The 15,594-nt window shown below is 51.0% G+C and overlaps 2 protein-coding genes across 8 annotated transcripts in view; both read left to right on the forward strand.

Annotated features, from left to right (window-relative positions):
* Nucleotides 1-6,597: 6,597 nt before the first annotated feature.
* On the forward strand, nucleotides 6,598-10,823 carry NICN1 (nicolin 1). 2 transcript variants are annotated; one of them, XM_025366580.1, is made up of 6 exons: nucleotides 6,598-6,820; nucleotides 8,771-8,947; nucleotides 9,208-9,321; nucleotides 9,766-9,837; nucleotides 10,151-10,255; nucleotides 10,330-10,823. In XM_025366580.1, exons 1-6 carry the CDS (start codon nucleotides 6,689-6,691, stop codon nucleotides 10,369-10,371), a joined length of 642 nt encoding a protein of 213 aa, XP_025222365.1. In that variant the 5' UTR covers nucleotides 6,598-6,688; the 3' UTR covers nucleotides 10,372-10,823. The 2 variants fall into 2 exon arrangements, with proteins under 2 accessions (XP_025222365.1, XP_025222366.1); XM_025366581.1 differs by lacking the exon at nucleotides 9,208-9,321 and having other exon boundaries at nucleotides 6,602-6,820.
* Nucleotides 10,824-11,537: 714 nt separating this feature from the next.
* The window catches only part of AMT (aminomethyltransferase), a 7,247-nt gene continuing 3,190 nt past the window's right edge, over nucleotides 11,538-15,594 (forward strand). For 2 of the 6 annotated variants that reach the window (XM_025366573.1, XM_025366574.1), the window contains exons 1-4: nucleotides 11,538-12,728; nucleotides 12,818-12,985; nucleotides 13,828-13,908; nucleotides 15,047-15,178. In XM_025366573.1, coding sequence (XP_025222358.1) covers nucleotides 12,639-12,728; nucleotides 12,818-12,985; nucleotides 13,828-13,908; nucleotides 15,047-15,178 — 471 coding nt within the window. In that variant the 5' untranslated portion in view covers nucleotides 11,538-12,638. Of the gene's footprint in view, nucleotides 12,729-12,817; nucleotides 12,986-13,039; nucleotides 13,108-13,827; nucleotides 13,909-15,046; nucleotides 15,179-15,594 lie in introns of all 6 variants that reach the window. The other 4 variants (XM_025366577.1, XM_025366579.1, XM_025366576.1 and 1 more) reach the window with 4 other exon arrangements.

The following is a 15,594-nucleotide window of genomic DNA, read 5'->3' on the forward strand; positions in this document are numbered from 1 at the left end:
TTTTTTTTTTTTTTTTTTGAGATGGAATCTTGCTCTGTTGCCCAGGCTGGAGTGCAGTGGCGTGATCTCGGCTCACTGCAAGCTCCACCTTCTGGGTTCACGCCATTCTCCTGCCTCAGCCTCCCGAGTAGCTGGGACTACAGGTGCCCGCCACCACGCCCGGCTAATTTTTTTTTTTGGTATTTTTAGTAGAGACGGGGTTTCATCATGTTAGCCAGGATGGTCTCAATCTCCTGACCTCATGATCCACCCGCCTCGGCCTCCCAAAGTGCTGGGATTACAGGCATGAGCCACCGCGCCTGGCCCAATTTTAATTTAACTTTTTTTTTGAGACAGAGTCTTACTGTGCTATTGTCCTGTTTTTTTGTTTGTTTGTTTGTTTGTTTTGTTTTGTTTTGAGACAGAATCTTACTCTGTTACCAGGCTGGAGTGCAATGTTGTGATCTCGGCTCACTGCAACCTTCTCCGCCTCCCGGGTTCAAGAGATTCTCCTGCCTCAGCTTCCCAAGTAGCTGGGACTACAGGCGTGTGCCACTATGCCTGGCTACTTTTTTTGTATTTTTAGTAGATACGGGATTTCACCATGTTGGCCAGGATGATCTCGATCTCTTGATCTCATGATCCACCCGCCTTGGCTTCCCAAAGAAGGGAGGATCCTCTGGGATTACAGGTGTGAGCCCCCTTGCCCGGCCTATTGTCCTTTTTATATTTTTATTTTTTGTGATCTTGGCTCACTGCAGCCTCAAACTCCTGGCCTTGGTGATTCTCCAGTGTCAGCCTCCTGAGTAGCTGGGACTACTGGCATGGGCCACCATGCTTAGCTACTTTTTGTATTTTTCATAGAGATGGAGTTTTGCCATGGCTGACCTCAAACTCCTGGGCTCAGGTGATCATCTTGCCTCAGCCTCCCAAAGTGCTGGGATTACAGGCATAAACCACTGTGCTCAGCCTTTTTTCTTTTTCCTTTTTTTTTTTTTTTTTTTTTGAGACAGATTCTCACTCTGTCACCTAGGTTGGATTGAGGTGGTGTGATACAGCCATGACTTTCAGGCTCAAGTGATCCTCCAGCATCAGCCTCCTAAAGTGCTAGGATTATAGGCATGACCCACCATGCTTGCCTATCTGGTTCTTTTTTCTTTTTTCTTTTTTTTTTTGAGACGGAGTCTCACTCTGTCACCCAGGCTGGAGTGCAGTGGCACGATCTTGGATCACTGTAACCTCCACCTCCTGGGTTCAAGCAATTCTCCTGCCTCAGCCTCCCAAGTAGCTGGGACTGCAGGTGCGTGCCACCATGCTCATCCAATTTTCTGTATTTTTAGTAGAGGCAGGGTTTCACAGTGTTAGCCAGGATGGTCTCCATCTCCTGACCTCGTGATCCACTCGCCTTTGCCTCCCAAAGTGCTGGGATTACAGGCATGAGCCACCGTGCCCGGCTACATTTTTGAGACGGAGTCTTGCTCGATTGCCAGGTTGGAGTGCAGAGGCGTGATTGTTGCTCACTGCTACCTCCACCTCCCGGGTTCAAGTGATTCTCCTGCTTTAGCCTCTCAAGTAGCTGGGACTACAGGTGTGTGCCACCATGCCCGGCTAATTTTTGTATTTTCAGTAGTGACAGGGTTTCACTATGTTGACCAGGCTGATCTCGAACTCCTGACCTTGTGATCCGCCCGCGTCAGCCTCCCAAAGTACTGGGATTACAGGTATGAGCCACCACCCCGGCCTCCATCTTGGTTTTAAGTGGAAGTTCCTAACACCAAACAATATGGGCATGGTGGCTCTGGGCTCAAACCTCAGCAATTAGGGAGGCAGAGGTAGGGGGATTGCTTAAACTCAGGAGTTTGAGACCAGTTGGCAACAAAGTAAGACCTTTATCTTTTTTTTTTTTTTTTTTTTGAGACAGATGGAGTTTTGCCCTGTGGCCTAGGCTGGAGCACAGTGGCATGATTTAGGCTCACTGAAACCTCTACCTCCTGGGTTCAAGCTATTCTCCTGCCTCAGCCTCCCTAGTAACTGGGACTACAGGCACGCGCCACCACACCCTCAGCTAATTTTTGTATTTTTAGTAGAGACGGGGTTTCACCATGTTGGCCAGGATGGTCTGGATCTCTTGACCTGGTGATCTGCCCTCCTCAGCCTCCCAAATTGCTGGGATTATGGGCGTGAACCACCATGCCCATCATCTGTTTTGTTTTATAGAGATGTATCTCTCACTATATTGCCCAGGGTGGTCTTGAACTCCTGTGCTCAAGCAATCCTTTCACCTTGGCCTTCCTACGTGTTGTGATTATAGGTGTGAGGCTCTGTGCCTGGCCTTATTGAGAGCTATTGGACATGGCTGTAAAACAGAGATTCAACGAGGATTTCACATTGAAAAACCTGCCTGCCACAGTTGGGCAATGTATTGAAGGAGCTGGAGTGAAAGTGGCTGTTTACCAGCAAGCTAAGAGGTGAAACTTATCTGTAATGAGGGGCCATACAGTTCTGTGTCTGCTGGTGGCTGTGCTCACAGCGATGGGACCTAAAGCCAGAGCTTGTCTGTATCCTCCTGATGCCCAGGGGGTCCATATGGTAATCTATGGGGTTTAGGAAGCCCTCTGCTTCAGAACGGGCAGGCTTCCTATAGGGGAAAAATCTCAGGAACATGGAGGGAGCTACTCAGTGAATCATTAGCCTGGGTCAAAATGGAGATGGCAATGGTCAGTCCAGGAGTCCAACATTAGAAATTGTCTTCCCCTGACAACAGCGAAGGAGGAGGCAGGGAATGTTTTCTGTTACTTAAGGTCACCAGGCCTGGAGTGGGAAGGCACAGCTCATCTAGGCCATTCCCTGGGCTGGCCTGGAATCATGTGCCTGGGCTTGTTTCACCTCATACCACCAGAGCCCCATGGGCTGTGCAGCATCTGTCTCTGGGGCCCCTCAATATAGGGTAGACACAGGTTAACTGAAGCTGATCATTACCTTGGGGGTTCTGACCTGTGAGATGGGAGCCAAAGGGAGGCCAGGGTTCCAACTTTACTCTGCACTGCTTTCCTGGTTTGGGAAAATCACTGGACCTCTTTGGTCTAAGCTTTGTCATCTATAAAACAGGCTTAACTGAAAATCTCTGGGACATTTTTTCCACAAGTATCTGGAAGAATGGTGACAATAAATATGATGGTTAAATTGTGTAAGTGGTTTTTGTTTTGTTTTTGAGACAGGGTCTCACTTTGTCACCCAGGCTGGAGTGCAGTGATGCAATTTCAAGGCTCACTGCAGCCTCGACCTTCCAGGCTCAAGTGATCCTCCCACCTCAGCCTCCCAAGTAGCTGGGACTACAGGCACACACCCCCCTACCTGGTTAGTTTTTGTATTTTTTGTAGAGATATAGTTTCACCATGTTGCCCAGGCTGGTCTTGAACTCCTGAGCTCAAGCTATCCACCTGCCTCGGCCTCCTAAAGTGCTAGGATTACAGGCATGAGCCACCGTGCCCGGTCAATATTTATTTTTTTGCTTTACCTTTCCCTTTTTTCCCTCCATAACCACTCCCTCCCCCATCCCCTTCTCGCTTTTTTTTTTTTTTTTGAGACAGAGTCTTGTTCTGTTGCCCAAGCTGGAGTCTGGAGTGTAGTGGCATGATCTCAGCTCACTGCAACCTCTGCTTCCTGGGTTCGAGCGATTCTCCTGCCTCAGCCTTGCAAGTAGCTGGGACTACAGGCGCGTGCCACCACGCCTGGCTAATATTTGTATTTTTAGTAGAGATGGAGTTTCACCGTGTTAGCCAGACTGTTCTCAATCTCCTGACCTCATGATCTGCCTGCCTTGGCCTCCCAAAGTGCTAGGATTACAGGTATGTGCCACCACGCTTGGCTCCTTCTCACTTTTAAGATCATGTTTACTGAGGTATAATTTAGATACAATAAAATGAGCAAATCATAAGTATTCAGTTTGTTTGTTTTTTTAGAGAAGAAGTCTCACTTTGTTATCCAGGCTGGTCTCAAACTCTTTTTTTTTTTTTTTTGAGACAGAGTCTCGCTCTGTCATCCAGGCTGGAGTGCAGTGGTGCGATCTCTGCTCACCGCGAGCTCCGCCACCTCCCGGGTTCACGCCATTCTCCTGCCTCAGCCTCCCAAGAAGCTGGGACTACAGGCGCCCGCCACCACGCCCGGCTAATTTTTTTTTGTATTTTTAGTAGAGACGGGGTTTCACCTTGTTTGCCAGGATGATCTCAATCTCCTGACCTCGTGATCCGCCCGCCTTGGCTTCCCAAAGTGCTGGGATTACAGGCATGAGCCACCTCGCCTGGCCTCAAACTCTTAAACTCAAGTGATCCTCCCAGGGTGATGGGATTACAGGCCTGAGCCACTCTGCCTGGCCTATGCATTTCTTCATATTGATGAGTAGTATTCCATTGTATTGATATAGCACAATGGGTTTATCTGTTCATCTGTTGGACATTTGGATTGTTTTCAAATTTTGGTTATCATGAATAAAGGACTTTGGTTTTGTTATGCTTCCATTTATCTTGGGTAAATACTTATGAATGCAATGGCTAGATCATATTGTAGGTATAAATTAAGAAAGACCCTGTTTTTCAAAGTGGTTGGAGGCCGGGTGTGGGAGGCAGGAGGATTATTAGAACCCAAGAGTTTGAGACCAGCTTGGGCAACATAGGGAAAAATAAACAAAACTAGGCTGGGCGCGGTGGCTCAGGCCTGTAATCCTAGTACTTCGGGAGGCCGAGGTGGGCAGATTGCCTGAGCTCAGGAGTTCGAGACCAGCCTGGGCAACAGGCTGAAACCCCATCTCTACTTAAAATACAAAAAATTAGCAGAGTGTGGCAGCGTGCACCTGTAGCCCCAGGTACTTAGGAGGATGAGGCAGGAGAATCCCTTGAACCCTGGGACTCGGGAGGCGGAGGTTGCAGTGAGTTGAGATCATGCCACTGCACTCCAACCTGGGCAAAAAGAACAAAACTCTGTCTCAAAAATTAAAAAAATAAAAACGCTGGGCTCGGTGTCTCACGCCTGTAATCCCAGCACTTTGGGAGGCCAAGGCGGCCAGATTACCTGAGGTCAGGGGTTGAAGACCAGCATGACCAATATGGTGAAACCCTGTCTCTACTAAAAGTACAAAAAATTAACCTGGCTCAGTGGCTCACGTCTGTAATCCCAGCAGTTTGGGAGGCCGAGGCGGATGGATCGCGAGGTCAGGAGTTCGAGACCAGTCTGACCAATATGGTGAAACTCTGTCTCTACTAAAAATACAAAAAAATTAACCAGGCGTGGTGGCGCATGCCTGTAATCTCAGCTACTCGGGAGGCTGAGGCAGGAGAATTGCTTGAACCCGGGAGGCAGAGGTTGCAGTGAGCCAAGTTACGCCACTGCACTCCAGCCTGGGTGATAGAGCGAGACTCTGTCTCAAAAAAAATAAACCAAAAAAAAAAAATAGCCGGGTGAGGTGGCGGACGCCTGTAATCCTAGCTACTTGGGAGGCTGAGGCAGGAGTATCGCTTGAACCTAGGAGGCGGAGCTTGCAGTGAGCCGAGATCATGCCACTGCACTCCAGCCTGGGCGCCACAGAGCGAGACTCCGTCTCAAAAAAAAAACAAAAATAAAAAAAAAAATAAATAAATAAAATAGACAAAACTAGCAGGATGCAGTGGCGTGTGCGTATAGTCCCAGCTTTTCTGGAGGCTGAGGTGGGATCACTGCGAAGTCGAGGCTGCTGTGAACCGTGATCGCGGCACTGCACGCCAGCCCGGGTAACCGAATGAGGCTCTGTTTCTAAAACAAACAGAAAACCCCAGGTTGGAAATCAGCAAAGGATGAAGATTCCAAGCACTTCACATCTTTGTCAGTCTTTACTTTTAGCCTAATGACTGTGTGGAGGTTCTAATTTGTATTTCCTTTATAAATATTAAGAATCTTTTCATGGTTTTTTTTTTGGCTATTTATCTACTTTTGCATAGCGCGTGTTCAAATCCTTTTTTTTTTTTTTCCAATGGCTAATACGTATTTTTGAGTATTTTGAAACACAAATCACTGCTGATTTGTGTTTATGTGTTTATACGGCTTTAACAGACTACCGCCCTAAGCACTGAAAGGAACCCAAAGGGAGCGGAAAGGCTTGCATACAGAAAGGCTGGGCAGTTGCTGGGCGCGGCCCGCGAGTAGGCTCTAAGCCTCACGCAGTGATTGGCTGAAGAAGAACTTCCGTGGAGGGGTGCGGTAACCCACGCCTGTAATTCCGGTACTTTCGGAGGCCAAGGCGGGGGAGGGGGGGAATCACTTGAGGGCAGACGTTCGAGACCAGCCTGGACAATATGGTGAAACCCTGTCTCTACTAAAAATTAAAAAAAAAAATTAGCCGGGCATGGTGGCGGGCACCTGTAATCCCAGCTCCTAGGGAGGCTGAGGCAGTACAATCGCTTGAACCCCTGGGACGGAGGTTGCAGTGAGTCCAGATCGCGCCACTGCACTCCAGCTGGGGCGACAGAGCGAGATTCCCTGTTAAAAAAGAAAAAAAGTAAAAAACTTCCGCAGGCACTTCCGACTCCCGGCCCATCCTGAGCTTCGGTGATTGGCTGGGCTGGCCGTACGCGGGGCCTCCCGGGAGTTGTAGTTATAGCGGCTCAGCTGAGGATGCCGGGAAGGGCTGGTGGTCGGGGGCCTGGAGCGGTGGTTGCGCTTAGTTGCGGCGGCTGTCATCATGTCCCGCATTTTGGTGCCTTGCCATGTGAAAGGCACCGTAGCCCTCCAGGTGGGCGACGTGCGGACCTCCCAAGGCCGGCCTGGCGTGCTGGTCATCGATGTCACCTTCCCCAGCGTCGCTCCCTTCGAGGTGAGCAAGCCTGGTGGGCGCGACCGAGGCTCCTGGGCGGGGCCGACCTGGAATCTCGGTCGTTTCCTAGGCATTTAATCTTTTACAGGAAAGCTTCTGCCGTCTTCCTTGCCCTTGCAAATTAATCATTCATTTATTTAGTCCTTCAGTTAACACATTTTACCTAGAATTGAGCTTCCTGTCTTGTTCTCTGCTATGTCTCTTGCCCACATCCAGGACAGCGCTGGCATGCAGGTGGCGAGAGGGAGCTAGGTTTTGCTGGAAATACCAAATAGTGAACCAAAATAGAAGTTAGGGGTCATTTTGTCCCTGGCCACAGTTGGAGATCGCTAAGCAATGATTTACCCCAAAACCTGCCTCCTCCCCATTCTTATAGTCCCTGCCAGAGGTCCCTTACTTCACCACCATCCCCCCAATGACTCGAGTTGCCAATCTCCAGTTGCACTTCCACATCAGTTGATAGAGTGACTGGACACTGCATGACTCAATAAAGAGGGCAAAACCTATCTCCAATGGCCTGGCATTGAGAGCCCTCTGTGTCTGTGCCCCACCTGTTTCTGTCTCTTTTTTTTTTTCTTTTTTTGAGACGGAGTTTCACTCTTGTTGTCCAGGCTGGAGTGCAGTGGTGTGATCTTGCCTCACTGTAACCTCTGCCTCCTGGGTTAAAGCAATTCTCCTGATGTTAGGTGATCCACCCGCCTGCGCTTCCCAAACTGTTGGGATTACAGGCGTGAGCCACCGCGCCCAGCCCCATCTCTCTGCCTCAGGAGATTTGTGCTGTGGTGTGTGGTTCTTCCCCAAGCTGTTCCTTACCGTCAACTGGGAAACTTAATTAAAGAGCCCAACCTTGGAAATCCTGACTTAGTAGACTAAGGTGGAGCCTGGACAATTTATTTGGTAACACATTTTCTTGGGTAATTCTGATGAGTATCCAATGACAAGATCTACTGCAGTAGCCAAGCTGAATCACTGGCTGTTCCAGTGCTACACCAGCTTCTCTCACCCTTTGGTAATTCTTTGTACATGATACTTTTACATTATCTACATTTCTTCTTCTTCTTCTTCTTTTTTCTAAGAGGAAGTGTTGTTTTATCGCCCAGGCTGCAGTACAGTGGCTTGATCTTGACTCACTACAACCTCCACCTCTTGGGTTCAAGTAATTCTCCTGCCTCAGCCTCCCTCGTAGCTGGGACTACAGGCATACGCCACCATGCTCAGCTAATTTTTTGTATTTTTAGTAGAGATTGGGTTTCACTATGTTGGTCAGGCTGGTCTCGAACTCCTGAACTCAAATGATCCGCCCACCCCAGCCTCCCAAAGTACTAGCCACAGTGCGCAGTCCACATTTTCTACATTTCTTAGTCCACTTGGTGAACTCTTCCTCCTTCCGGCCTCATATGTATATTTTCTGCCTCTTCCAGGGTTAGAGCTCTGCTCTCTAGGAGCATCTTGGACATGCGGCAAGATCTGCAGTCATGATTTGTTTCCGTGACCTACTCATTTAGACTTTGAGCACCTTTAGGAAGGCAGAATTGTCTTTGGGCCCCAGTGATACTTGTTGAAATTGTTAGTTTGGTAGACGAGTACATTCAAAGGGGAAGAGGCAGGTGGATCACCTGAGGTCAGGAATTTGAGAGCACCCTGGCCAACATGGTGAAATTCTGTCTCTACTAAAAACACAACAAGATTAGCCGGGTGTGGTGGCACATGCCTGTAGTCTCGGCTACTTGGGAGGCTGAAGCAGGAGAATGGCTTGAACCTGGGAGATGGAGGTTGCAGTGAGCTGAGATCATGCTACTGCACTCCAGCCTGGGCGACAGCGAGACTTCCTCTCAAAAAAAAAAAAAAAAAAAAAAAAAAAGGGAAGGAAGAGGTAGCGTCTTTGACCTTTGAGCTTTTCGGGCCCTGGGCTTGGGTCTGACTTGCTGTAATGGGTTGTATGTGCTCTAGTTGCAGGAGATCACATTTAAGAATTACTACACAGCTTTTTTGAGCATCCGTGTCCGTCAGCACACCTCTGCACACACACCTGCCAAGTGGGTGACCTGCCTGCGGGACTACTGTCTAATGCCCGACCCACACAGTGAGGAGGGAGCCCAGGAGTATGTATCGCTGTTCAAGCATCAGGTCAGCTGGGCCTCAGGATGGCCAGGGCAGCCCAGATGAGGACTTACCAGAAGTGGGGGGATTGGGTCAATATACCAAGAGGGAAGAGGGAGCCAGTCTGGCCTGGACTGTGGCTTTCAGGGAAGTGCCTTGGAGGGACTATTGTTCCTTCCTTCCCAAAGGCCTGCGGGGTGGGCAGCATTCTGGCTCATTGCTGGTTGGGAGGCTTCTGGGCAGTGAGCTGGGTCCTCGCTGGGTCCTTCCTTATGTGTGTGTGTCAGATGCTGTGTGACATGGCCAGAGTATTGGAGCTACGCCTGATTCTGCGGCAGCCATCACCACTGTGGCTGTCTTTCACAGTGGAGGAGCTGCAGATCTATCAGCAGGGACCAAAGGTAAGTGACTAGCTGAGCTGCTGGCTGGCCCTTTCCCCAGAAAGCGCCTATGACTGGGAAAGCTGGGTGGTGGGGTGGGTAATGGGTAAAGATTGTGAATGGGGCCTTCATGGAGGTTAGCTGGGTGTGAATGCTGGAAGCTTACAATGAGAGATGAGGCCATGTCCCCATATCCCCTGACCTTTGGGACCACCTGCTTCTTTCAGAGCTGGAGCCTTTAGGTTCTGGGAGACACTTTTGAGCTTGTGTTTCTGAGGACTCTGTCTGCACAGCAGGAGAACTTAGGTAGTCTGACTGCCCCTTTAGGTCTCTGTGGGCTCCCTAAACAGGGTTTTCCCAGTGTCTGAGGCTCAGGGGCCTTTCTCTCTGCTCCTAGGACCTTGGAATCTGGTCCCAGAGCTGTCCACTTTGTCTCACTCAGGGCAGTACATCTTTGCTTTGCAGAGCCCCTCCATGACCTTCCCCAAGTGGCTCTCCCACCCAGTGCCCTGTGAGCAACCTGCACTCCTCTGTGAGGTAAGCCCTCACCCTAGGTAAGAACCACGTATGAATGGCTCTAGTGTCCAGCACAGGCCAGGTGGACCCCTTCCTGTAAAATTCTGGGGCTAGGCCCAAGGCCCTTGGGTGTTACCTTCCTCTTGGGTATTCTTTGGGATTTGAGGCATCTCTGTTGTGGGGCTACATCAGGCCCTAACCTCACATTTCATGAGCCATCTGAGAATGTTGTTGGTCTCAGCTGGAGGGCCCCTAGCCCAGGTTGGCCTCTCTAGAGCCCTAAGGGCACTGCTGGGGAGAGACCCATGGCCACTGACCCCTCCTTCTGGAGCAGGGTCTCCCAGACCCCAGCAGGGTATCCTCCGAGGTGCAGCAGATGTGGGCACTGACAGAGATGATCCGGGCCAGTCACACCTCCACGAGGATCGGCCGTTTTGATGTAAGTAATCGCTTCCCTCTGCTTGGCTTGCTTTGCCCTGAGCAGATCAGACCTCATGGTCTTTTGTATTTCAGGTGGATGGCTGTTATGACCTGAACTTGCTCTCCTACACTTGAATGGTGGCTCCTACCCAAGATGTTGGCCTTTCCGTGCCCACCCAGACTTGGTTTGGGCCACCAGAGGCTGAAGTGGGTTTCCTGTGTATTCCGAATGTTGCCTGCATGCCTATTCTGTCTGGGCCACGTTCACAGATTCAAGATTCTCGGGGGCTCACTGTGTTACTTCAGCATGAGCTCCTGGCAGGGGGGGGGTGCTCTGTCTTCGCCTGGCTGCAACTCAATTCTTCCTTCTACCCAAAAACACTCCAGTCAGTTGTACTTACTGAGAATCCCTGAGTGCCCTCTGCCCATCCTGCCAACATGCACATTCCTGTCTTCTGCCTGCTCCCTCACCTCAGTGCAGTTGGGCTGGGCTGACCTACTAGAACCTGCTCCATGTATGAACCTGGAAGGCCATTGCTGCCATGGCACTTGGGACACTTGAGGAAGAAACAGAAACCTTATTTCTTCCTGTGAGTCCCCTAGTGGTTTTCTTTCCAGTTGTATTATGCCACAGAAATAAATTTCTTGTCTAAACTCTTCTGCTACCTGCCTAGGAAGGAAACCTGAAGATTTGGGCAGCCTGAGTCTCTCAGTTTCTGAGCTGGCTCCTGAATATATGTTCAAGTGGGTGTGCCCATAGGGCCTGGGCAGGTGTCTCTAGCAAAGCCAGGGCCTGAGAATAAGAACTGGAACCCTTCTAGCCCGGGTGCAGTGGCTCACACCTGTAATCCCAGCACTTTGGGAGGCTGAGGCAGGTGGATCACCTGAGGTCGGGAGTTCGAGACCAGCCTGAACAACATGGAGAAACCCCGTCTCTACTAAAAATACAAAAAATTAGCTGGGTGTGGTGGTGGGTGCCTGTAATCCCAGCTACTCGGGAGGCTGAGGCAGGAGAATCTCTTTAATCTGGGAAGTGAAGGTTGTGGGGCTGAGATCATGCCATTCCATTCCAGCCTGGGCAACAAGAGTGAAACTCCATCTTAAAAAAAAAAAAAAAGAACTGGGACCCTTCTGCCATCTGACATAGTCCAAAGCACATCCCTATCCTTTCTCCCAGTTATCCCACTCCTTTTTTTTTTTTTTTTTTTGAGATAGAGTTCTGCTCTTGTTGCCCAGGCTGGAGTGCAATGGTGCAATCTCGGCTCACTGCAACCTCCACTTCCCAGGTTCAAGCGATTCTTCTGCCTCAGCCTCCCGAGTAGCTGGGATTACAGGCATGTGCCACCACGCCTGGCCTGCCCCTTTCCAAGAGAGATGCTCAGCATGATGAGAGATCAGCCATGGTAGGGAGTGGGTCCAAGTATGGGTTTGCATTGTTGCCTTTTAAGAGGCCTAGGTCCTCCATTAACTCAGGCCAACCATTAAATGATGCAGGCTGCTCTTCCTTCATGTGAGAAAAACCTGTTTCCCTCTGGTTCTTCCTGGCTTTGCACCTGGTGGCTATTATGAAGCAGTACTGCAGTATGTCTTGGACCTGGAAAGTTGGACATGTGTGCGGCTCAACAGTTTTCTGGGAAGAGTTCAGTGACCTTTTGGTGGCCACCCTCTGCTCTCACCTATGAGTCCTTGCAGGTGGCGACTCTACCTGCAAGGTCACTTACATAGCCCCACTCAGCTGCTTTGGAAAGCATGATGGAGCAGTAGTCCTCAATGTGTGTGTGAGTGAAGAGGACCTTGTGGCAGCAGGGACCATGCTTCATTTGTGGCTGTGTCCCCATCCGAGGGCCTGGTATGCAGTAAGATCAATACATACTTGTGGAATGCATGACTCTGCTGGCTGCCTGTGTCTGCCTGGTGGGAGAGCTGTGGACCTAGAGATCCACATGAGGCCAGACTACTGTGGTGCTGCCTACCTGCCAGGCTGGCTCCACCCTGCTGTGACCTCTCCACCTTCCCCACCCCTACTTGACCTTACTCCCTTGAGGTCCTAAAGGTATGATTCAGACCTTTCCGCCCTTTCTGGAACTTTGACTTTTTGGAGACAGGGCGGTTCTGCAGGGGGCAGTCTAGCCCCTAGCTCTCTTCTGGGCAGCCCAATCAGCTCTGGATTGCCCAAGCTGCCCTGAAAAGCCAGCCGAAAGAGCCGGAGGCTGTTTCCCTGTGGTTGGGAGTTCCTGCATTCTCTGCTGTAAATCCCAGCCTGCCCTTGGGGCTGCCCACGCCCCCTTCAGATCCTTTGCTCCGGAGAGAGACCTGTCCGAGCAGAGGCCTGGACTACATCTCCCGGCGTGCCTGGCAGTGTGGTGTCCTCTGTGCGCCATCTGTGCTCGTTGCAGGCGACGATGCAGAGGGTTGTAAGTGTGGTGGCCCATCTGGGCTTTCGCTTGCAGGCATTGCCCCCGGCCTTGTGTCGTCCACTCAGTTGCGCACAGGTGGGATAGAGGGTGTTGATCTTGGAGGGTGGGGGAGGGAAGCGGCTGGGGGCTAGGGCCGTGGTGGCACTAAGCCCAGCCGCCCGCAGGACGTGCTCCGCAGGACACCGCTCTATGACTTCCACCTGGCCCACGGCGGGAAAATGGTGGCGTTTGCGGGTTGGAGTCTGCCAGTGCAGTACCGGGACAGTCACACTGACTCGCACCTGCACACACGCCAGCACTGCTCGCTCTTTGACGTGTCTCATATGCTGCAGGTGAGCCAGGGGAGCACGCTGGCCGCCTGATCAGGCCTTCCTCCCTGTTTACAGTGGTGCACTCCTTGGCTTTGTTTGCTGTGAACTGGATTCCAAGGACAGCCCTCCCAGAAGAGCTAGAGGTCATGGGGGTGTCATGGATAGGTCAGTGGCCCCAAGGAAATAAGCTCAGAGGGTCTCATCATCATCTCATCCTTCTAGTCTGCCCCCACTAAGTGGTGTGCCATAATGTCCCAGGTTTTCCAGGGCTGACACCCACTCTCACGTATTGGGCTGGGTGTTGGTTTGAAAAGGGGTTATTTCCGGTGGCTCACGCCTGTAATCGTAGCACTTTGGGAGGCCGAGGCGGGCGGATCACAAGGTCAGGAGATCGACACCATCCTGGCTAACACGGTGAAACCCCGTCTCTACTAAAACTACAAAAAATTAGCCGGGCGTGGTGGTGCGCGCCTGTAGTCCCAGCTACTCAGAGGCTGAGGCAGGAGAATGGCGTGAACCCAGGAGGCGGAGCTTGCAGTGAGCTGAGATCGCGCCACTGCACTCCAGCCTGGGCAACAGAGTGAGACTCTGTCTCAAAAAAAAAAAAAAAAAAAAAAGGAAAAGGGGTTATTTCAGAAAGGTGCTAGGTCCTGTCCATCCCTGGCAGTCCCCCAGCACAGAGTGACTGGGGGAGGTCAGGAAATCAGAAGGTGGTCCTTTACCACGTGTAGAACCAAAAAACTGGTTAGTCACTTTGGGTGGGCTGGACTGCACTGTGGATGGCAGGGAGGATGCATCCTAGATTAGTGGCCTTTTGGGTTGTAGCTGTTGCAATGGCCTGAGGCTTTCAATCTCTTCCCCAGACCAAGATATTTGGTAGTGACCGGGTGAAGCTGATGGAGAGTCTAGTGGTTGGAGACATTGCAGAGCTAAGACCAAACCAGGTGGGCCCTTTTATTTCTGCTCTATGAGTTTTCTTAGTCATGAGCCAGCAAATGGGCTTAGTCCCTACCTCAGGCTTAGGAGCACAGAGATGAGTCAAACACAGCCTCTCAGGGCTTGCAGTCTTGGGGGACAGAATCCCTGAGTCATTTCCAGAGACCCAGACATTTGTAGAGAGGGGAATATCCCAGCCTTACTACATCAGGCTAGGAGGCCAGAAACCAAGGTTAATATGCTGCTCTCTGGCCATCCCTTCTGTTTAACCCCTCTCTATTCAAAGTGTGGTCCCTGGCCAGGTGCCGTGACTCAAACACCTGTAATCCCAGCACTTTGGGAGGCCAAGGTGGGTGGATCACCTGAGGTCAGGCGTTTGAGACCAGCCTGACCAACATGGCAAAACCTCATTTCTACTAAAAACACAAAAATTAGCTGGGTGTGGTGGTGCGCACCTGTAGTCCCAGCTACTCGGGAGGCTGAGGTTGCAGTGAGCTGAGATCACACCACTGCACTCTGGCCTGGGCAATGGAGCAAGACTCAGTCTAAAAACAAAACAAAACAAAACAAACACAACAAAGTGTGGTCTGTAAACCAGCATCCTTCGAGCTTGTTAGGAATATACTCTCAGGCACTGCCCCAGACCTGCTGAATCGGAACCTTCATTTTAACAAGATCCCCAGGTGATTCATGTGACCCCCTCAACCTCAGGCTTTTTGTCCATCAGTGAGGAGGCTAAGGTAGTTTTTTGGGGGCATTGCTATGGAGTGCTTAGAAGAGCCTGGGATCATCAAGATGACCTTTGAAGCTTTTGTCCTGTGGGTTGGCAAAACATGGGTTGAGTCATCCCAGGTTTGGATAGGTGAAGCAGCAGGTCCTAGGTGTCAGAGATGAAGCATCAGATGGGGCTCTCAGTACAGAGTGGGGAGGGGTGCAGAGGTCTCACCAGATCAGGGAAGCACCCCAAAGTAGGGAGGGGATGAAAACTTACTTGGTGCATGAGGACCAAAGACCTTGGACTTGGGCCCAGACTTGTACCTTCACACCCTGAGTCCTTCACATTAGGGTTCATAACCTTTTGGTAGCTAAGTGGGTTCAGGGGTGTGTCTGGCTCACCCTTGGCCTTGCCCTCCACTTTTGTCCTAGGGGACATTGTCGCTGTTTACCAACGAGGCTGGAGGCATCTTAGATGACTTGATTGTAACCAATACTTCTGAGGGGCACCTGTATGTGGTGTCCAACGCTGGCTGCTGGGAGAAAGATTTGGCCCTCATGCAGGTACACCCCCTCTGTGTTCTAGGCACCTTGTCTTCCTTGTTCATAGAGCAGCATCCTTGTTGTCCAGGATAGGGTTGGCTCAGACAAGGGACCCGGACAGTGGCTCTTTGAGTGAAGGAACAGCTATAAGACTCAAGAGCAGGCCGGGCGCGGTGGCTCAAGCCTGTAATCCCAGCACTTTGGGAGGCCGAGGCGGGTGGATCACGAGGTCAGGAGATCGAGACTATCCTGGCTAACACAATGAAACCCCGTCTCTACTAAAAATACAAAAAATTAGCCGGGCGTGGTAGCGGGCGCCTGTAGTCCCAGCTACTTGGGAGGCTGAGGCGGGAGAATGGCATGAACCCAGGGGGCGGAGCTTGCAGTGAGCCGAGATCGCGCCACTGCACTCCAGCCTGGGAGACACAGCGAGACTC

Source organism: Theropithecus gelada, chromosome 19 (genome assembly GCF_003255815.1).
Source record: "Theropithecus gelada isolate Dixy chromosome 19, Tgel_1.0, whole genome shotgun sequence".
Lineage (NCBI taxonomy): Eukaryota > Metazoa > Chordata > Mammalia > Primates > Cercopithecidae > Theropithecus > Theropithecus gelada.

Coding starts and splice junctions, on each gene's coding strand:
- NICN1 (XM_025366580.1), top strand. CDS start 6,689: ATGTCCCGCATTTTGGTGCCTTGCCATGTGAAAGGCACCGTAGCCCTC. Junction 8,948..9,207: donor TATCGCTGTTCAAGCATCAG/GTCAGCTGGGCC, acceptor TGTGTGTGTCAG/ATGCTGTGTGACATGGCCAG. Junction 10,256..10,329: donor CGAGGATCGGCCGTTTTGAT/GTAAGTAATCGC, acceptor TTTGTATTTCAG/GTGGATGGCTGTTATGACCT.